The sequence below is a fragment of the Haemorhous mexicanus genome, chromosome 8 (genome assembly GCF_027477595.1).
Source record: "Haemorhous mexicanus isolate bHaeMex1 chromosome 8, bHaeMex1.pri, whole genome shotgun sequence".
NCBI lineage: Eukaryota > Metazoa > Chordata > Aves > Passeriformes > Fringillidae > Haemorhous > Haemorhous mexicanus.
This window is the reverse complement of record NC_082348.1, coordinates 9,001,133-9,023,864: the sequence shown is the minus strand read 5'-3', so window position 1 is coordinate 9,023,864 and position 22,732 is coordinate 9,001,133. Positions and strand designations below refer to the sequence as shown.

Sequence of the window (22,732 nt, the reverse complement as noted above, 5' to 3'; positions counted from 1 at the left end):
TGCTGACAGGTGAGGGGACTGCCAAGGAACTATCTTTGCAAAAGCCAGGATGTCTGAAATCTATATCTTGGAAACAAGGTACCAGTGGGATCCAAATACAATGACACCTTGCAGCCTACAGCATTTGGATGAAATGCAGACTGGCTGTTTCTTCAGATGCTGGATAAGAGGAGGAAATCTAGGGAGTATTTGGAGTCCTCCCTGGAAGGGAAGAGCAGATTCTCTGTTTATCCCAGACTAGAAGTTGTCTTTGGCTCTGGCAGCTGTGCTCAGCTGGGCTTGGTGGGACATGCAGGCAGCTGGCTCACCTGCAGCAGGCTCTGCCAGCTTCCTGATTTCTGCCTCTCAGGGATGTGTGCTCCCTGCAGGAAGCATGTGCAGAGCTATCGAGAGCAGAAGCAGTGCAGGCAGCCCGAAGAACATTCCTCCAACTTGGTTTCTCAGCAGAGCACTTATTCCAGGGCTGTACTTCCCCGTGATTGTTTGCCCCTGCCATCTTACAGAGCTGACATCTTACAGGCGAGTCCTGCTTGGTCCCTTATTGTGGGAGCATGAGGAACGATCATTGCCCAGCGACACCCATCGATAGCAGTGAATAATAGCCAGGAAGGGAGGCAGACAACAGTAGGAACATGCTCAAGAGAGGTGCTGTAATTCTTGGGACATGGCGCTTCTGCAGAGGAGGAGGAGAGTTGCAGGGTGGACGGGAGGGGGAGGGGGTCCTGTCACTGCTGATGCTCTCTAGAGCTCAGCAGCTGGAGAGAAACATTGGCTGAGGATGGTCAAAGCTGGGAAGGGAAAAAGGCAAGGAGGGAAAAGGATGAAGTGAAAAGAGCTAGCAGCCACGCTGGAGAGCATACAAACAGTCTGCTGACCTCTGATGCATGAGGGATGAAGAAAACAGACTGTGATTGACTATGTGGTCCATCTGGGTGTTCTTCTGGATTTCAGCTGTCCCGGTAGGTGCTCAGATCTATTTACTCCAGTTTGCATGGAATCACATGTTATCTGAGTAATGCCGAGCACCTCTACTCCATGAAGTTGTGGTGTCTCTGTTTAAAAAGATCTGTGTAGAACGTGAGATTTTAAAATTTTCTTCTTGCTTCTGCTGCTTCCTTCACTAATTGACAGTGACTAGACGACTAGATGCTGGATGCCTCAGTTTCCCCACCTTTATAAAGACAGAAGTGTTACTAACATACTTTGACAAACACAGCAAGATGCTGTGTTGAAGGAGAAAAGATTTAACTCCATTCAGAGAAGCTTTACTGATTTATACCAGCAATCAATCCCTTAAGGGGCAATGCCCACGTCTAGCAGTGCCTCCCTGGACTCAGATTGAAAGAATGTGAAGCCATGTTTATATCACAAAGTTTGTCTTCTTTTTTTTAGCTTTATCACTTTACTGAGATTTATGTGGCAGATCGTCACTGCTGAGCTCCAGGTGCTTGGATCAGTCAGAATGGAGAGTGGAACCTGGGCTGTGATCTCCAGGTGCTGCTTAGGTTATTCAGATTTTGAATGCATATAAAACAAGGGGTGAAATATGTCTGGCTTGGGTGTGAGAAGTTAGGAAAGAATCAAATCACTGTTTCATTGCAACAAATGGAAAAATCAATTTCTTTGTCCCAGTAGGGAATTTGGCTCCAACTGTGAGAAAACCTGAGCTCTGCTTAGACATTTTAATTGCAGAGTGGATGCAATCTTCAAACCTTTTGCCTTTTGATCATCTTCTGCAATAAAAATTGTGACTGTGATGGTTTTCTTGTAATTTTGGTTTCTTGATCTTAGTACTACCTAAAGGACTCTGTAAATAGATGTCATTTCTCAGAGTGTCCCCAAGAGCACCTATTTCTATTGGTTCTTCTAATGTTTCAAAATACCTGTTTTGATTTTGCCAGGCATCTTTTGCTCCATAAATCCTCTTATTATACTAAATAAATCTACTTATTTTAAAATGAAATGGCTGTGAATTCTGGATAATATTTGGATCCACTCATTTCACACTTTAAAAGCTGTGTTGGCTGTTGCTATCAATATTGCAGCCTTCTGCCCGTTCTGGAGATGTATTTATTGCAGTTATCTCTGTTTGGAATGGGATTGGTATCTTGTCTTTAAACAAAATATGAAGAGGTCTTTCTCTCCATCTCGGTTTCAGTTGGGATAGAGTTAAGTATCCTTTTAGTAGCTGGTGAAGTGTCAAGGAGATCACAACTGTTTCAGGGAACTGTTTAGGATGAGACATAGAAACAGCACGTAGAGGAGCCCCTTTTCCTCCTTGCTCTCAAGCAGCGGAGGCAGGCTGTTTGCTCCCACTTGTGGATGGTAAACACAAGTGAGACTGAGCACAGCTGGTGGCAGAGTGGGGTTATCCGGCCGCGCCATGGGAAGCAGCTTTCGCATCGCTCCGCAAACATCCGAGTGCGCGCACCCAGCCCGCTCCCTCGGATGCCTGTGTTGGCACAGACTGGCTCAGGGACAGGGCTGGTTGAAAATAAGGTCTTTAAACCCACACCTGGAAGCTCTCTGCTTTCCCTGGGCTTAAAATCCTTTTAGGTGTACCTCTATTCCCAGGAGTGGTATCCAGCTGATTAGAAGAATAGGGTGGACATCACTTTGTGGGGGAAAACAGTAAATGTAAGGCACTACCTATGCTGTACTCCTGCTTGAACAACACATTTAGTGTAAGAAAGTAATGCTGTATTAGATCATCAGGGTGACCTTCACAGCTGTGTGTGCTAAAACTGTGTGGCCTCATTCTAGCCATAAAGAAATAACACAGAATTTAAATCTTTCTAAAACAAAAACTTTCTTCGGACCCACATTTCTTAAAGGAAAACAGTGCCCACACAATGTAGAGGCTTTTCTAAGATGGAGTATTCCCCTGTTTCTGAGATCATTGTTAGCATGATTCCTAGCATTTATTTTTGCATATGTTCAGTATCATCTTAACAACCCAGACTGGTTATGTTGGCCACTTCAAATGCTCAGCATTCAAATCCTGGCATCAGAAGAGAGTTTCTTTCATATAAAGTCTTTGCATGTGTGATTCCAGAAAATTTATTACATTGTGCAAAACTAGATGATTTCTAGTTCATTCATGATGCACAAAGACAAGGGAGGAGGATACTGAAGTTAAACACAAGTTTACACACCAGACCAATTAGATGAGGTATGATAACACTGCTGAAAAGATCAAACTCTGTTCACAAATACAATACTCAAAAAATTTCCAGCCCAGATAGTGGGAATATGGCCTCTAATGTCTGATAGCTAAAATTTAATTGTAGAAAAGCAATAGTTCTCATTACAAGGTTTTCAGGGATTGTTCTTTCTCCCAAATCTAATCTGAAAGTGATCGGCAATGCTACAAGATTTATTAGGTTGAGCAGTAATGTGATGCTGCAGGGTTAACTTTCTTGAAAAAAGAACATAAACAAAGTCTATCTGATAATTTTCAACTAATAGAGCCTGATGACTGGCTTCTAATCTCTTCATTATGCATGTACATACATATGTATTTATGTATATGTACATAAAAGTTCCACAGTGAGAATTTATAAAGACTTTGGGTTTATCCATTAGAAAGAAACTATCTAATTAGTTATAATGGGCATCCACCTATATTCAGGTTTCTTGTGTCAAAAAGAATAGACACTGGTAAAAATAACTTTTACCCTGCAAAGGGTAAAAATACTTTTTTCCTGAACAACGTAACTGTTAAGACCCTGTCCTGCAAATAATTTTGTAATGATTTTCAGTATTTGTCATTTTAATGGTCTGTAGCTGTTTGGTTTTTTCACTCATTTTGGTCCAGCTGCATAAAACATAAACACACATTTAATTGCTACATCAGGATTGAGTGAACATTAACATTTCCACATGGTTTTATGAGAAAGAAAGCTGGGAAGATATGAAAAGGACCTTAGGACAAATTATCATCTAGGTTCTCGCTAAAATCTGGGTGAGATTCTGCTTTTAGGTGGGCTCCTGCAGCTACCAGATGGTAGCAGGGAAACAGGCTTGGGTGGTCTGCAAGCAGTGGGCATATTTGGATCGCTTGTGCACAGGAAAATGAGCTGCCAGGTGTATGATTTAACACAGCCATGGGTGAGTGACTGATCTCTATCTCCAGCAGTGTCCTGGATGTTTCTGCAGTCTTTTGGAAGAGCATCCTGTTCATGTACTTAATTTAGCAGAATAACACATTTTTCTCAATGTCAGTAATGTCAGCAAAAGGGAGAAGACATAAACTCAGTCTGTGTTCGCCTGCTGCTACTACAAAAATGCAGACTTAACTGGGAAAATTTTCTGTATTTCAAGGAAATATTGCTCACAATCAAGTGATAGATTTGCATGGGGAATATGAGTATAAAAAAGATAGATTCAGTTGAGATTTTATAAGTTTTAAGAGGAAAAGTGATTCCACTGCTTTTAAAATTTGTAGATCAAAGCTATTCCACCTGTCTGTGACCTTCTGAGCGTCCTGAAAAGGGAGGAAGAAAAGTGTGTGGAGACTCTTTCCCTGGAGGCAAGGAACAGAACGACTGAAAATGATCTGCTCCTGAGCTCAGGTAAAGGCTGAACAAATGCACATGATAAAACCTGCTATCACATGAACTGGGTGCCTCAAACTCAGATACCCTGGCATCCCTTCCCATAGGAGGTATGCACTTAGAATACATCTCTCCTTTAAGAGCAGAAAAACAGGTAAGATCTGTTACAAGGCTTTGAGAGTGGGATTTTGACCTTACTGTGACAGGAAAAATTGTGGGAACTTTCTAACCCAGTTGCTTGACTGCAATCCTCACAACTAAGGAACACACCAGCAACAAAGTCTTGCAAATTGCAATCATGTCTTCTTGGAAAAGGATAATTTAAAAAGTCACCCTGGCAACTGCAAATTTACTTAATTATATTTACCTTAAAAATCAATGAAGACCAGCAGCCAATATTTCAATCACGTGGCTTGAAGGTCCTCATTGCTTCCTCCTTGTTCCAAGTTACTGTCACCTAACAGAACTCTTGAATTTCAGCAAGGATTTATCATCATACAAAGGAGCTTTTTGGCCTGGGAAAGTTGTGGTACTGAGTCCTCATCATGTAGACAGCTTTGCTTTCACAGCTGAGCAACTGGGGTCATGTGCAAGAGATTATTAAACCTTGCCTCTGAACTGCGTGCTATTTCCCCCAGGCAGCTGCTGGGTCAGCATCTCAGAGGGAACATTGGGTGTAGGCAACACATGACTATTTTTAGTGTGTGACCAGCTATCACCACTGAGGATGGGGTTGTGTCACTCACAACATCTCACAGACTGAACTGATTCTGACTTTTGTGCACTGTAACATGGGCAAGGTTCTTACCAGCATGAGAAGGGAAGGAGCTCCCATAGATGTGCTGTGTGCAGGCTGTCCTGGCCACAGATAGGCTACCATGTGGAGTTAGTTATGGTGTTTTCTTAGTTTCAAAGCCTTCCTCTCTATCAGAGAGTGTTGGAGACCCAGAACAGCCTCACTATGACCTGGCCCAAGGACAGAACTCAGAGGGAAGATCAATTGCTGGTTTCTTTGGATACCTTGCATTTTTCTGTTACTGTTTTATCCCTGTCCCTTGCAGACTGATGGGTGTGAGCACAGCTTCAGGGCAGTACAGCTGCATGGCAGTGACAGGATACCTTATGGCAGGTACTCCATAAGGTAGATCTGTCTCATTGCATGTAAGAAGTTTGATGATATGAATAAATCAGTATAGTTTGTTTCCTTCAGTGAAGAGCAGGGTGGTTTGTCAGCCTATTTCTTTTTCTACTTTGATCCTGTGATATGGCTCTAATGTTCAGCTCTGTGTTTCCTTGGCACCAGAGCTCCACAGCAGATGCAGACAAGTAAAACTCTACAGGACTGTGCCAGTGTGGACCTGCACTAGCATTAGCAGGCAGTACCATTTTACAGATGGTCTTGCTTTATCTCAGTCAAAAAGTAGCTTCTCAGCAGAGATTTAATCCAATTTTAAACTGGATCCACACCTTAAAATTCACCCAAGGCCTTTCATTACTGGAATTTTTAAATGGGGTAATTCTACCTAAAATTCTTTCAAACTCTAAGAGAGGTTTGTTGCCTTGGTAAATTAGGGAGTAATGCTTCTATCCTGGGAAATAACATACCTGAAAATACCTCCAGCCTTTAAGGTATCTGCATGCCTGAAGTCCATGTGGAGAAAACTCCATACAAGTATTTCAGTTTGAAGAAGAGAGAAACAGAGCTGAAGAATTCATTGCATATCCTTGGTGGGTCATGCAGGGAGGAATAAAGGTGGCTTCACAGGGTGTGGGGCACCTTCCACACCTTATCCTTCCTGCACCTGCTACAGCTACACCTACAGCTTTGACTGGCACAGGCAGGAAAAAGGACAAAGTAGGGGACAAGCTCCCACCATGCCTTCTCTGCTTCAGTGCTTACATGTCTGTGGAGATGGCACAAAGGAATTCATTGCTGGGGAATCAGGCACCAAATACCTGAGCAGTGAGTGTTTCTTATCCTCCAGCAGTAAAAGGGAAAAGGAACTCTGCCCTTATGATAACATTAGTTTGGGAAAGGGAGCAGTGGAATATTAACTTAACCCAAGTCACAGTTATGCCCTTTTTAGTGCATGAGTGAAGACAAGGAAATTCTCTTGGGAGCAAGGAGCAGGGCAGGGAAGCCACTGGAGACCTGGAACCCCTGGTCATGGTGACACCGTGTATTGCTGCTGGGAGAATGCTCTGAGTGCTGTTTGAGGGAGATCCCAAAGAGCACAGGGCTCTGTGAGGGAGATGTTGCTGTGCTTTTTCTCCACCCTGAGGCTCTTTGTCTAGCCGGGGATGGGAGACACCGGCATTTATCCATGAGTGGCAAGAAGCCCACCTATAGGAAGAGTAGCTCAGCTGGTTTTTGTTTTCTCTTCCTGGATGGAAACCACCCAACACAATTTTGCCAGGTTTTTCTATGCACTAGGTCTGATTTTGGGGTTTTATGCCTGTGGTGTTGGCATGAAGGTTGGATAAACCAAACAATGCAGCACGTTAAGTCATAAATATCACCTAAGGTGATGCTTTTCTTGCCTTTAAACTTTTGCTTTGAAGTAAATCCTTTCCAAGACTTATAAACATTGGCACAGGGAGGACACCAGGGCTGAGGTGCCGCCCTGGCTGTGAGCAGCTCTGTATTTTCAGGCACTAGGACTGTTGCACAGAAGGAAATCAATACATTTCTAGAAATGTAAATATTTTTGTCAGCCTAATGGAGGTTGGCCTTATAAAGCATGAAGTGTTTGAGGAGAGTGCTTGGTCAGCACTTCCTCCCCTCAGCTTTCAGGGAGCATGCAGGGCAGACGGCACACGTCCGGATACAGCAGACACAGGGTAGTCCTGACATGCCCCAGTGGCCTTTTTTTCCCCTGTTTTGTCAGAGAAACCTCAAAGAAGGCTGTGCTAAAACCATTGACAGGGAGTGGAGGCAAAAGGGAATGAGTCTGAATGATTTCTACCTGTATCTGGAGAAGAGCAGAATAAGAAATGGTAGGATTGCAGTTTCTCTTTGGTACAAAGAGATCAAATGTAGGTCTTCTCCACTAACACGCTGCACCTCAGGCCAAAATTAATCCATACCAGCATCCAGCACCTAAGTAAGATGTCTAAGTAGAGATCACCATCATACACTGCTCCATTGGCCACCAGATGAGCTCCCTGATGCATCTCTATCAACCCTGCCAGAAGCAATGCAGTCAAGCTGAGGGTGCAGCTGGAAAAGTCTCCCTCCCTCCATGACTGTGAGAGGGGACCATGACAAGCCCATCCTTAAAATAAGCAGCCCTTGCACCTAACTGAGAGAAATGAGGTGAGTCTGAGCAGCCAAGCTCAGTGAGTGGTGTGTTGGTGTTGTTCACTTCACTGCAGCCTGAGCACAGTGAAAGAGAGGAGTATTTATGGTAATAAAAGACATTGATGCTGTTCCTCTCTATCCTTTCTCCAGTATGGTGAGATTCGTTCAGCTGGTTAGAGCATAGTGCCCTAATAATGTCTAGGTTGTGGGTGTGATCCCCAAATAGGCCATTCACTTAAGAGTTGTACTCTCTTTGTGGGTCCCTTGCAACTCAGAATAGTCTGTGATTTAAGTGATCTGTGGTTTAAGTATCAACCTGGAGCTTTTTAAACTCCTAGTCACAGAATCACAGAATGGGTGAGGTTGGAAAAGACCTATGGTTCATCTGGTCAAACCTCCCTGCTCAAGCAGGTCATCTACTTGCATTTTTTCATATTTACAAAAATATTATGTAAGGAAAAGATTAGGATGACTCAAAGTGAAAGCTTTAGAAAGACTGAAAATAAATTTAAAAATTCCCATCTGATTTCCTTCATCTTTCCAGGGCCATTCAGTAGTTACCAGCAAACAGCTAGGTAGCAAAAGGCCTGATTGTGCTCTATATTATGCTTTGTCTAGTAGAGACCAGTGGGATCAATGACAAGAATGGGACAGGTCTGGGAGCTTGATGAGGCTGATTTGAAACAATCAGGACTTGCTCTGTCCTATCCAGGTCTCAGCAGGACTTGCACTGTCTCATCCAGCTTGCTTTTCAGAGCACTGAGCATCTTTGTTCCTGTAGCTGCCTCGGTCTGTGGGAGATGCTTGGAGATGTCTCCCAGTGTTTCATTGCCAGAAGAAGTTTCATGGTGTTGTGTCACTGGGATATGCTCTATGATATTTCCTTGTTGTCCCCCCCAGGCAGATGTGCTGGAATGTGGGACAACATGAGCTGCTGGCCTTCATCCACTGTGGGACAGACTGTCAATGCTCACTGCCCTGAATTCTTTCAGATGCTGACTGGGAAAAAAGGTAATGCTAAAATGGTGCTTTTCTCACCATGATGTTTTTATTAAACACTTATTTATTAAGCACTTTATTTTTTATTTCTTCACAAAGATGCCATGCTCAGGTCTGAACTTGAAATGAATATTTTCCCCTCCTTCTTTTGAAGAACAATAGTTACTTAGCAGGTCTGTCTCCCCCTCTAAGGTGAACATGAAAAAGCCTGGAATTACAGTAACAAGATCTTTAAAGTGTTTGTACTTTCTAGCCAGATAGAAAAAAGTGCAGGAATTAAATGCTATCCTGAAAAATCAGGTTTTTAGCATGGTTTCTCAAGGAAAAGGGTTTTCTCCACTCAGGCTCTGTGTTTATTTCTATCTTTGCCTTTTAATAACTCCTACAGCCAGTGGCTGGTCCCAGAGGAGCTTGATGGGGACAAAACTTCACACAGCATTAGGTTCACACGAGCTTTGGCAAAACATCCAGCTAAGCAGGCAGAAAAGATCCCCTTTTTTGCCTTCATTAAGAGGAAATCTGCTCTGGCGGTTTCTCTCTTGCCTGTGACAGGATCCATACAAGTGACATAATCTCATGGAAATTCAGGTTTCATGGCTCACCAAACAATTCACTCCAACAGAGGTGAGCTCAAGCAATATTTTTTGTCCTTTTTTTCTGGGATATCTAAGCTAGAAATGAAGTGAAATTTACTCCCAGTAGACTACGGTAATCATGAGCTATTAAGTAAGCCTGCTTTCTGTTCATTTCTGCTTTTCAGTAATGCCTAAGAAATGTGTTTATGTTTCTCTTTAGGGAGTTAATGATTCAAATGAGAAGAAGGTTTTGTATTCTTCAGTTATAGGGCACAGATTAATGAGGTCCAGTACTTGCAGAAAAGCAGACAGATTCATTTTATGAAGGGAGGAACAGGAGACAAAGTATTAGATTGTCTAATAAAGATTACATAACTCAAAGGAGAAGCACTTAGTGCTCTTTAAATGAAATCAGACATGAGCCACTCAGATTAAAATAAAAACCTTGCTACTTTCTGTACACATGAACATTATCTGCCCTTTGAGCCCTTAAGCCCTTAAAGCCAAAGGATAAACTACACAAAGGCTTAGATGGCTGAGGAAACCATCCGACTGGCATCTACTTCAGCCCAGTGATCCCGGCCCTCAGATGCCGGAACTGAAATCCCTGCTGGTCCAGCCACTAGAGGGAACTGCTCCCTGCCTCTGTCCTTCTCACCGGGGAGGAAAGCCGGAATTTGTACATCCAAAGGTCATAATTACATCTCAGATGTTCACTCCCTTATCTTGGAGAGAGTCAGCTTAAACTTTAGTTGTCGTCCTTATCGAGAAGCTGATAAACAGTAATCAGAATGACAGTGTACAAACCAGAACCCCAAGACCTGGTCCATCATCATTAGCATCTTGTTTCAGTCTCTGCATCTGGCATTTTGGGTCAAAGTCAGCAATAGTTTACCCTCATTCTCATGGCCACCTTCTGTTTTGGTTTTATACTGTGGTTGGCTTGTGACTTCAGAGTTTATTTACTGCTACAGTCATTGCCCTGTTTGAAACAATTTTGAAAAAGAAAAAAAAAGACTTGCTTGCTTCAAAAGAGGAGCAAAGGTTTTCTCTCCTCACCACTTACAAAGCAGATGGGCAGCCACAAATGCCAAAGGCCATTATGTTAAGCCATGTGGATGGCTCTGAGCTCTGCCCAAACCCTGGTCTCTGTGCTCACTTCTAGACTTGGATCTAGACCAGACTGTCTGGTCCCTTTCTACATAGCAGACCAAAGAAACAAAGTTATCTGGAACCAAGTAACAGAACTGAGCATGGTGTCTTAGGCAAGGAATGAAGGAAGGTGTGACAATCATGAGGATTCAGAGGCAAAGGTTACGTCAGATAGCCCCAGTCCCACAGCCATCCCTTTAACCAGAGTTCCTTCTTGCCTAGGAAGTTCCAAAGTACCAGTAAACACCAAGCCAAATCCTAAGACAGACTGCAGACTCCCAGTCTGCTCTGAGTGGGGCATGATGCAGTTTCCCCAGTGTGTATGTCACCCATGACCCAGGAGCATTGTAAAAATTTTCCTTGTGCCCATCCATATGATGTACAGTCATATGGCACAATCTCCTGTGCTTTGCATGTAATGCAATAGTGTGTGCACACCAGCACAGAACTTCACCTCTTGTCTGATCTGCTTTGACAGCCTCGAGCACAAAACAGCCACAGGCTTGTTTACAAGCACAGTGCTTTGCTCATGCTGAAGTAGAGAATCTGCCACCACACCACCCCCTTGCTGGGTGCCAAGACAGGCTGGGGAGAACCTTTTGGGAGAGCTGCTTCTTTCCTGTTGTTGCTGCACTGCAGCAAAACATAAAAAACCTGGCTTATAAAGCAAGCCTGGCCCTTTCAAAGATGCTAAGCTGGAACAAGGTGTTCAGAAAAACATCAGAATAATAGTCTGATAAGGACACACCCAGAGCTCTTTCCACTCAGGGTTCTAAGCCTGTTTGCTGTGCCTTGCAAGTTTACAGAGGTGAGTTCAAATCAAGTGCAGACATGCTGTCAGGTCACCAGCATTAGCTCAGAGGTAGCAGGAGCCCTCACTCTGTCCTGACAATTCCAGCAGGGCTCCAAAGAGGATTAACCATCGCCAAACACATCTCCCTCAGTTTCCTCAGCACTGCAGGGGTGTTTTGCAAGAGCCAGACACCCTAAAGTCCTCATGGCTAAATGTGTGGTAAAAAAATGGACTTTTATGGTGCCCTCTGGCACAGCTTGTACTGCAAGTTTCAGGTCCCCTTTAAATACCTGCTAGCATTGCCATCTCTGCAACAAAGCCAGGATTTCACTCCATGTTTCTGAAGTGTGATTCTTACCAGGCAGATCAATGTGACTAGGACAGTGGGAAGTTGTTTTACTTCTTTGTAAAAGTTTCTCTTCAGCACATAACATACATGCCTGCTAGGGCCACTTTCTTCCAGTGACATTGTAAATGGTGTTGGGCAGGACTTCCCACTTCCACTCTAGAGCCAAACATAAATGTGGACAAGTTCAAAACTATCATGTTCAGCCATGTGTAGCTTGCTGGGCATTCATCTCACTCAGCATTAGGAGTCTAAAAGTCAGACATCCCAGCAGAAGAGGGTCAGGCAAATTGCCCTCTGTGGATACCAGTCTGAAAAATGAGTTGAATTCTGCAAATGTCTATTTTTCTCTGAAGACAGTCCCAAGGGACACAGTTGAACTCGAGTACTCAGCTTTCCAGAAGCTGAGCTTAAGTGAGGGGAATTTCTTCTTACCCTTTAATTTGCAAGTAAGCAAGGAAATCAACTGTGTAAAATAATGCCCAGTGTGGGGAAAAGACTTTTAGTATTCATTTAAATCTTACTGAAAATCTGTGATCATCTACAGTTTTGTGTTCTATTTGGAGCATGACAAACCACAGTAAGGAGGTGGGAGCATTCAGCAGAGTATCAGGTTTTCGTGGAGCTTGAATCTGTGAACAAGTCATGTGTTTGCTGATCTTGGAATAGTGGCCAAGAAACACCAGATGTACCGAGCAGTATTATTTATGTTGCAGTTAATAAAAACACATCCATCACAGTCATCCCTGAGTGGGCAAACAATATTATGACCCACACAAGTACACTGGGCAAGTATCAACAGAATCAGCTCAGCTGCATTTTGCCTCCAGCTATGCAGAGTGCACTGCCTGTGGCAACACACTCTCCCAGCTCTTGGAGCAACCCTACATGGTGACTGAACCCCGAGGACAGCAAAGATAAATCTGGAAATGGTCATACCCCATTCTGTTTTTTTTATTGTTACCACACAGGTTTTGTGTACCGAAACTGTACAAGTGAGGGCTGGTCAGAGCCGTACCCGAGACCTGACATTGCTTGTGGCTACAATGTCAACGACACCACCAACGAGGCCAGAGTGAGTCTGAGTGCCCATGAGCACAGATCTGCTGCTCTGGGGCCCTGGGGAGAAACACTTTTAGGAGAGACTGATTGATGTTGTGATTTAACGCAGGTGGGGCTATAGCTATTGGTGGTTTTCAGCATGGATACTTCCCACAAATGATTGGAAGTGGTTGCTCAGGGTGAAATTTCAGTAGCTGATTTAGCTGATTTTACAAGAAAATGTATTCATTAAATAGGAGGAGGGATCTTTCTTTTGGTGTGGGCTGATGTCTGTGAGGCAGGCAAGGTAAAGGTGTGATTATATGTTCCCCTGCAGCGTTCCTATTTCATGACCCTGAAGACCATGTACACCATTGGATACTGCACCTCCCTCGTGACGTTGATGATAGCCTTGGTGGTCCTGGCCTCCTTTAGGTGAGGAGAACCATCTCTGGTTTGTGTTTGGTCAGGACTTCTGGTCATCTCAGCTGACAGAAATCCTTCTATTTACTTTCTAGGCAAGCTAAAAATTGAAGTATATCTGAAAACCTTTACAGAAATCAGTACAAAATTTATCTCTGAACCTGGTCTCCCAGAAAATGTCAGGGCTGCTCATTATATTGTGCTCCCCTTTTCTTTCCAAATAATAGCCGGATGCATGTTGCAAATGGCATTTGCACCAACTCCCTGATGAGATCTTCCCATGATTTCAGTGTCCTTTGGGCAGAGTGTCTTTCTCCCTGCTGCTCTTTTCCCCACTTGAGGCTGTGGCTAAAACTTTGTTCTAAGCGCCACTGCACTGACTTGTGGTAAAGTGTTTCAGGTTTCTATTAGCAATCTGACATGCAGCTTATCTTCACTCATCCCTGTAACCTGGAATTTGTACTGTGCTGCTTATTCAGTGAAATAATTTCCCTTACAGTAAATGTCAGGGCGGCACCTCTGGGCAAAAGGAAACCCAACTACTTTGCAAATTCATATTCAGGCTGCACAGCCTCTGGACACAGACTATGTGAAGATTTAATACAGAAAACACTGCAGGCACAAGTGCACTGTGCTGGCAGAATAAATAAATTCATCCAGGTGTGAATAAACACCTTGGGTTCATGTTACTACAGAAAGGAGGGAGGGAGGGATGCTAGAACAAGCATATTGGCATGAAATCACAATTTTCCTGGCAACATTCAGCTTGTTTTAGTACCTGAGTGGAGCAGATATGACTGTAGCTTTTTAAGGTCTTCTCTAGGATATCCCTCTTGGGAAATGCATTAGTCTTCCTTTCACAGACAGAACTACACTGTTCTTCATTTGTCAGTTTATCACTACTAAGGATTGAAACCTGTTGTTCACAGCCACAGGTTCCTTACATTGGTGAGGAATGTCACTTCACTGGATCTCTCTCTCTTTTTTTTTTTTTTTTTTTTTTTTTTTTTTTTTTTTGCAGAAGGCTTCGCTGCACAAGGAACTACATCCACATGCACCTCTTCACGTCGTTCATTTTGCGAGCCTCATCCAACTTCATCAAGGATGCCGTCCTGTTTTCCTCTGAGGACACAAATTACTGTGGGGCATACACGGTAACTCTCTGCTCACCAGCTTGTTCCACCCCTCAATTTCCCAGCAGGATCCTAGCAGGATTTAGTCTACAGGGAAGGAAATCTCCATCCCAGTTTTATGTTCATCATTAGGGATTATGGGAGAAGAGAGGTATGCTCTGCCCCTTCTCTGACAACACATTAAGTATTGTTGACTTACACTGCAGTGTGAGGCCTGATAATAAGATAAGGGCTTGCACTTAGACAGCCTAGGACCTCCCAAATTTTGAAATGCTTTTGCCTTTTTCTTCTTATTGGCCGCAAACTATTTTGAAAATTTGGGTGTGAGGAGGGGTGAAAAGCACTGGAGATGATGGTCAATGGTTTAAACTAAAAGGTAAGAATTAGGGAGAGGCACAAAAATAGGCTTGTTTTGTTTTGTTTTATCCCACTGGTTTTGCTGGATATTTGTTGCAGAAAAATAACTTTTTGAGAACATTTTAGATTGTATTTATCAACTACTTTTCTTGGGGGAAAAAAAAGGATTGACAATACATTCATATCCTTCTCTAAGGTGATAGTTGTGGTACTGGTACTAGGAAGGTAGTAATAGTGAAATTCCCCTGAGACAGTAACCTGAATCCAAGTGTCCATGACACATTCAGTTCTTCTAGTGAGGCAGTTGATTAATGCATTTAGGAGTGCCAGCTCTGCTTTCTTGTCATGTGAACCCCTGTCTCGAGGACACCCATTTAGTCCCCTAATTACTATAAAATCTCTATTTGCCAAGATTAATTTTCAGCTCTCTGTCTGCTAGAAGGTAGGAACAAACCCAGGCAGGAGCTAATTATCCTGTCTTTCCTCAGGCTGGCTGTAAGCTCACCATGGTCTTCTTTCAATATTGCATCATGTCTAACTACAGCTGGCTCCTCGTGGAAGGACTGTACCTCCACACTCTCCTGGTGATTTCCTTCTTCTCGGAAAGGAAGTTCCTCTGCTGGTTCATCGCCCTCGGATGGGGTACTGGTTCTCCCTTCAGTGAGGACAACTGGGTTTTTCCTACCTTTGGCATGGGCTTGTGAAGCAGTAACTGCTTTTTCCAATTGCAGGTGCCCCAATGGTCTTTGTGGCTGCATGGGCCACTGCTCGGCAGCTCCATGAAAATATTGGGTAAGTGGTGTGGAGTGGGGGAAGCTAGCATGCCAGGGGGAGCATGCAGCCCCTGTGCACGTTGTTCCATGGGGTCCTGCTCATTTCTAATTGCTGGGAGCAAGTAAATCAATCAACATCCTGCTGTGGTGGGAGCCTGGATCCTAGTGTGGGTGTGAGTAGAAGTACAGCTGAGCAACACGAGAAAAAGCTTCCAATTCCATTTGAGCATTTTCAAGGGTGGGAGGTAGCATTCAGGTATGAATTCAGACCACATGTTTTCAGTATCTGTATTTAACTTTCTGAACAGTGAAACTTTGTTTCTTTCTCTTTTCCCTTTCCAAATTTTGAGCAGTGTTTGTACTTTAAGGGAAGGACTTGTTTCTGTCCAGTGCAGGTGGGCAGTTTTCTGTCAGACACGTTGTACCACTCAGTGAGAACAGGAAATTAGTTTTGTAGAAAAGAGAATAGAGGCCTATCTAAGGTGCAAAACAGACTAAACCTGTTTGAAAAGATACCAATGTTTTGATAACTGACTGCACCTTCTACTTTTACAGGTGTTGGGACATTAACACTGATGCCAATACCTGGTGGATCATTAGAGGCCCCATAGTTGTGTCTATATTTGTAAGTCTTTTCTGGGACAAGCAGATTCAAACTGTATTTTCAAGTACTGTGAAGTCGCAGCTGATCTACTCAACATGCTTTAGAAGTGTGTTAATGAACTGATCTTAGGCATGTGTCTGAACTGGTGTTACCCATGAGTTACTGCTTAAGCAACTCTGTTCAGCAGGACTTAGTCAGTAACTAATGGCCCAAAGCTAAATTCACAAGAAAAGCCAGAGTGTCCTCCCAAGAAGCAAGTGCCTGAAGAAGATCAGGTTTCAACATCCTGTTGATTTCACATGAACTTGGCTGTTTTGTGGAAGCTTGTTTTGGACTGTTTCAAGGAAAGCTCCGGAGGAGAAATGAGTGGCTGTACATTTCAGTACAATTACTTTTTTGTCTGCTGGTCAATGCCTCTCTCAGCAAAGCCAAAACCAACTTGCCTTACATGACCACTGGCTTTTGTTTTCAGGAATGAAAACAGTTCACAGGCTGCACGCATCACATATTAGCGGACAGCACTGAGGCACTGCTCAGTGAATTAAGGCACAGGCATTGAAACTCAGTGTGAGCCTGCCCAGTGCAAGGCAGTAGTGACGACAAGAGCAGTTTGGTGTCTATGGTACTCAACACCTGTGTTTTGAGCATTTGCAGGTACTCTCCTTCAGAGCCTTAGGTACCAGGGGGCTGGAGCTGCTGCTTAGGATAGTTGTTCTGCCCGATGAAGATGCTCTGGGTCAGACCATGCTGCAATGACCTGTCTGAAACCCTAGCCCAGAAATGTGAACTGCTGGTTACTCTCAAGTAACCTACTGACACTCCAAGCGAAACCCCAAGGGCTGATTGAGGTTTTCACGTTTCCAGTAAGAACCATTTTTTTTGCACACTTCTCAGAAACCCAGGCAGCAGAGATGGTGGGTTAAAGTTCTGCTCCTATTGACCAGTGAGCAATCCTGCATCCCCACAAGACAAGCAGCAGACCACACAAGTGATTTAGGATCAACTTAACGAGGTCATGGCATTTATTTTTCTTTATGAAACAACCCTCATGCTAGGAGCCACTCAGCAATATATAAAAGCCAACAAGACCCAGGCAAGACAAAAAGCACAATCTTAGTTTATCTTTATCTTTTGGCGGCTCCCACCCGCTATCGCCTTCCAAGTGTCCTCAGGATGCTGATCCTGCCTTGTTTAGCTGCTGAAGGCAGAAGCTGCCTGCATGGCTCTGCAGGTTTTCCTCAAAAGAGGCTTTACTCAAGCCCATAACCAAACAAACAGCCAGATCTTAAGAACCCAGATCTAATCTCTGTATTCCTCACAGCCCTCAGCAGTTGAAAGGGCAGAAAATCAGCACCGGTAAACACCTTTGTGCTCCCAGGCTCTCCCTCATTCCTGCGCTGCCCGCGGGCAATTCCTCCGGGCAGGAATCCCACGGCTCCCCCTTCCCCTGTGGTTTTTATCAGTGAAAAGTCCTGCTCAACCTACACGGCTCCTCCCTGGCCTAATAGGTTAAAAATCCCAGCATACCCAGACCTGAACCTCCTTTGCTCCCCACCACCCCTGAATATTTCTTTCCTTCATGGTCTCCACCTCTATCTCTCCCCAGCTCTACTCCTTTCCTCCTCCCTCCCCAACTTCCCCAAACTCCCAGCCCTCTCCAGACTCCCTCAGCGGTCACAGCTGCTCCCTTTCCATCCGGTAACTTTAAAGAGCTCAGGGACTTGCTGTGTCTGTCCCATCTCCAGGAGACCCAGTTTTTTTAGGAAGACCCACACCCCCGAGCCCTGCTGCCATGCTCCCAGGCATGCTGGACCCCCCATGAGGAGGATGCACCTCTGCACTGGTGTTTCCCGGCTCAGGGAAGGGTTGGGGTCCAGCCACAGAGCAGGGTGCTGCAGAAGGGGTGCGGGTCTGCAGGCTGTGCAAGCCAAGGGCAGATCAGACCGCGGTCGCTCCCCACGGGGTGCGAGGCGCTGGCCGCGGGACAGACAGACAGACAGACACGCTCAGGCGGCTCTACCTCCCCTGCAACTCCCACTCTATGCCTGAGGGTCAAACGAGCAGAAACAGCTATTGCCTCATCTGCTCCCAAACTGAGCAGATCAGCATTTTTATCTGATATCTATCCACCCTTCCAGAGGGGGGAAATGCAAAAGGAGGAACTCCAGGGTCGACTCTCTCCTCTCCCCACTTTTAACTACTCTGCCTCGTGATCCCAAACCACACGGAGTGTTTTTAGCAGGGAACAAAGAGCACTCCTAGTCCCAGTCAGCAGGGCTGCCTCTTTGCTGGCATCCAAAGTGGGCCAGACTGTGCAGAGGCTGTCAGAGCCCCACAGCCAGGGGGACCAAACCCATGCTCCTGGTTTCCCTGCCCTTTGGTGATTTGCCTGGAAAACAAGCCCTGACCATCTCCATAACTAAAGCTGCAGCAAACCAGCAGGGAAAGCAGCCAGCATCCAAGCCCAGGGTGGCCAAGCAGACTGGAGCAGCAGGAACAGAGACTGGGATGGGAACATGGACTCAGGCAGGCCAGACCCAACCCCTCTATTCTTTCTGCTTGTTCCAAACCCCCCAAAGTGGCTCTGCTGATACCTACCAGTTACCTAAGTGGATACTGGGTCTGTTGTTTGGTGGGTTGCTTTTGTGTTCTTACTTTGTTTTGGTTTTGTTTGTTTTTTTTTTCTTTTTCAGATTAATTTCATTCTCTTTGTCAACATTTTAAGAATCCTAATGAGGAAGCTCAGCTCCCCTGAAAAACGGAGCAGTGATTTCAACCAATACAAGTATGTCCCTTACATCCCTTATAAGACATTCAAGGTCACCTGAGCATCTCTTGCTCCTTCTACACCTGCTTTTCCCTCTGTTTTCATTCTCAGGAGACTTGCAAAGTCAACACTCCTCCTCATCCCTCTCTTTGGGGTCCACTATATCATCTTTGCTTTTTTCCCTGAAGATGCAAGCAGCGGCACAATGGAAATTCAGCTGTTTTTTGAATTGGCTCTTGGATCATTCCAGGTAATATTTGACAAGCTATTATTTCTTTAAAATAAGAAAAAGAGGGAGAACATATAACTCTGCAAGAGACTTGAGTTTTCAATGGCAAAGCCAAGCTGTCTGATTTCCCTTGAGATGCCTCATCCCCATTCAAAAGCTGAAACTGCAATCCTGTGACCACGGTTCTTTTATCTTTTAGGGCTTTGTTGTGGCTGTACTTTATTGTTTTCTTAATGGTGAGGTGAGTTTCGTGTGTGTATAACATTCTTTTTTATTGCTGAAGCATGCCTCATTAATCAGTGGGATACATCCCCCAATGAATTACACATTTTGTCTGAGGGTTTTCTTCCCAGCTACCTAACATCACTCTTGAAATTCCTCCTAGATCAGGCAAGCCTAGGTAATTGTATGCCAGATGCAAACTTCACCTCTCAACTACCACAACCCTTTCATAAATCAGATAACATTATTACTGTCTGGGAACTGAGGGTGGGAGCACCATCCCTCACACAGTCACACTGACAGCTGACTGCTTCTGAGGTATGACACCATTATCTGCCACCCCATCCATGGCTGCTTTATTTACTCAATCCTTAGGAGGGAATTTATCAAAAGCTATACCCAGTCCAAGTTTATTAGGATTCTCATAAGGTAAAGCTTCTGGTAGAGGGATTGTTTCCATTGTAGTTGCATGACAACTCCCAGGCTTCTGGGCTAGAACTTGCACTCTGAAATGTTGCTGCTGGTAGAGGAGGGGGAAACACAAACCTGGAAGATGTAGAGCTAATTGGACGGGGGGAAAAAAAGCAAGCCAGCGCCTAAGAAAAAGTCACTTTAAAATAAAGGAGGGTTTTGAAATACTCTGATCTTTCAACAGGGTTCAGAGAAAATGGTTTTGAAAGGAACATTTGCTTTTTTTTTTTTTTTTTTTACCTTAGAGTGCCAAAATGTCCTGGTTTTATATTTAAAATGAAAATTCTGGAAAAATCTAAACCAAACCCTTCCTAAGGCCAGCTAGATTCTGTGAACAGTTTCACCTGCAATTAAATAGAAAGTTGGGTGGCTGAAAGAACAGCATCACTAGAAGTGTCAAGAAACAGGCCCTACCTTAACCCCTAAAACTGGGGTTTAAATAACTAAGCCCAACCCTTGCAAAGATAACCCACTCTCATTTTCCTGTTATGCTGCTCTCTGCAGTGCAGGGTTCCAACATAAACTAGCTGAACTAAGTATTTTGTGACCTTTCTACCTAGGTTCAGCTGGAAGTTCAGAGAAAATGGAGGCAGTGGCATTTAAGCAAGCACTGGCGACAGCATCTCAGCACGTCAGCGAGTAACGGAGGAAGCGGCTTGACCCAAGAGATGCAGATGGTGAGGTCCAGCCCAGCAGAGCACAGGAGAGGAACCCTCCAAAGGTCAAGTGTGCTTTAACTCTGTGCTCCTGAGGGTACCTCCATGCTCAGATACACGTGGCTGAGTCCCATGGACTGAGCTGGGAGTCCTGTGTCCATGTCCAAAGCGGGACTTGGCTGTGGATCAGCGGTTCTTGGAGCACATCTGTTCGTGTATATCCTGTGCAGCACCATGGTTATTTTGCAAAGCAAAATGGGCCAAAATATTATGGTCTTCCTTGAGTTTCTGCCCACAGTAATTTGTGTTTCTTTCCACACCTGCTGCTAGTTCTACCTTAAATGTGACCTTCCATTTTCCATGTGGCTCTCCAGCATGTTCCAGGCTAAGTCAGGCTGGTGTTTTTTTGATGTTCTTTATTTTTTCTGCTGCAGAAGCTGGGAGGACATTGAATTTTATATGATGAAGGTTACATGCCAGCTTCCATGGGTTTGAAATGCAAAATTAATTAATCCCTAGAATTTATCAAGGTTCAAAGCCTTTCTGTTGTGACATGGATGAATGGATGATGGACACTGAGAACATAAGGCACAGCTGAGCTCCAGTTTCCTCTCTGACTGCAGATCCATTGCACCAGTGACAGTGGCAGGCTCAGACAGGTTTTTTTGCCTTTGCCTCTTTTAGCAGCGGAGACCTTGGGAACAACAGTGGTCCAATTGGATAGTTGTATCATTTTGAAATGGTAACAAAGCTATTACAACATATTCCAAAGGTGACCAAAAAAACTTCAGTAAGATAGCTCATCCCTATTGTGTCTGTACCTCTGAGACTTGACCAGCTTGTATTTGAAGGGAAGAAATGAAAGCTCTTGAGACATCTAAAGGTCAATTGAACTGGACAGTAGAAACTACCTGGTGAAAAAGAGTACCATAGTGGCAACCAAAAATCTCTTTAGAGTCTACAGTTCTTCTGTGTACTAAAATCTGCAAGGCTGTGCACTGTAATACACTGTCAAAAAGTATCTGAGCTATCACAGCTTTTTGCTCTTAAGGACAGAATTAAGCAGATTTCCCTGTTTTGAGTGGGAAAGGGATAAAATAATTCATCTGACAAATGAAATCAAATCTCCTACATGATTTTGTATCCACATTTCCCTAGCTGGGGTGATTTTTGGCTGGGTTTCTTCAAGGGCAAAGACTTGAACTGAAAGCAAATGGTGTTTATCACTTCTCCCTCCTCCCGATCACCTACAAGACATTGGCAAAACATGCATGGCATGTCAAATGCTGCCTGAGCAGCATTCCCCAACCCCCTCTGCCAAAACTGCTCCAACGAGCTTTTAATCACACCAAATGCCTACATGGCAGGCTTTGGCCATTTTATCAGAAGACAAACATGCAGAGTAGTTCAAAGGATACATTCAAACTTAAATTACCTGTACTGAAGCAGGTTTTTGAGTGATGTTAGTTCTCTTTGAAACTCAGAGATTGAGGAAAAAAATGTTTTTTTCACTGGCAGTGCTGACAGTTATCCCACAGCCTCCCTGGTGCAGCAGGTGCTGCAGCAGCAGCACACAGAGGGCAGCCAGGAGAGGATGGGCACTCAGCAGCAGGGAGAGCTTGGTGGTTGCTCCAGCCTGCCCTGCCTGGTTGGCTTTCTTGGCTCATGCAGGTCACCCAGCAGTAGGTGAGTTGAACCTCTTTACAACCAGGAAAAAAACAACAAGATGTAAAGCTGTAAACTGGCTAGTGTTTCAAGGAATTACTTTAAACTTATATTTTTGGAAATAGCAAGCTTTCAAGTTGGCTTCGTCCTTTAAAAATCAGCCAAAACAAGTGGAAGGAAGAACAGGAGCAGGATCAGTCCTATGACTAAAGGAGAAGTGAAAGCCCCTCCCTGAAGGTTGGAATTAAAAATCTCCCTTTTTGCTGACTCACCCAAGCCAAGCAGACCCTCCAAACTTGTTAGGGGTTCACTCCGTCCCAGGGAATTTAGCAAGTCAGATACTTCCAAAAAAATGTAACCTTAATTTTCTCTCTGGCCTACGAATGAGACCAAGAAGGGTGAAACAACTTGTATGTTCCCTCTCTGAGAATTAAACATTCATCCTTCAAGCCAAAGCAGCTGTTTGTTTTAAATGCAAGTACCTCCGTCCAGCATAAATGAAGAAATACAGATTCAGAGATACAATAACATGCAATTAATTAGATCTGATGCAATTATTGGCTCTCACATGAGCCAGTCTAAGAGCTCAGCCTTGCAGCACATAGTTAGGACCAGCACAAGATTGGGAGGAACCCAGGCTGAGCATGATACCTATTTGTACAGGGGCCT

General features: G+C 44.2%; 1 protein-coding gene across 1 annotated transcript; it reads left to right on the top strand.

The window, feature by feature from the left end:
* The first annotated feature begins 469 nt into the window (after positions 1–469).
* On the top strand, positions 470–22,518 carry SCTR (secretin receptor). The gene is given in 15 exon segments (XM_059852623.1): positions 470–800; positions 802–858; positions 861–959; positions 4,448–4,574; positions 8,758–8,868; positions 12,694–12,797; positions 13,101–13,198; positions 14,208–14,340; positions 15,165–15,318; positions 15,408–15,468; positions 16,005–16,074; positions 18,747–18,838; positions 18,932–19,070; positions 19,249–19,290; positions 20,303–22,518. Coding segments are annotated over 15 exon segments (1,632 nt in total). The 5' UTR covers positions 470–632; the 3' UTR covers positions 20,480–22,518.
* Positions 22,519–22,732: the final 214 nt, after the last annotated feature.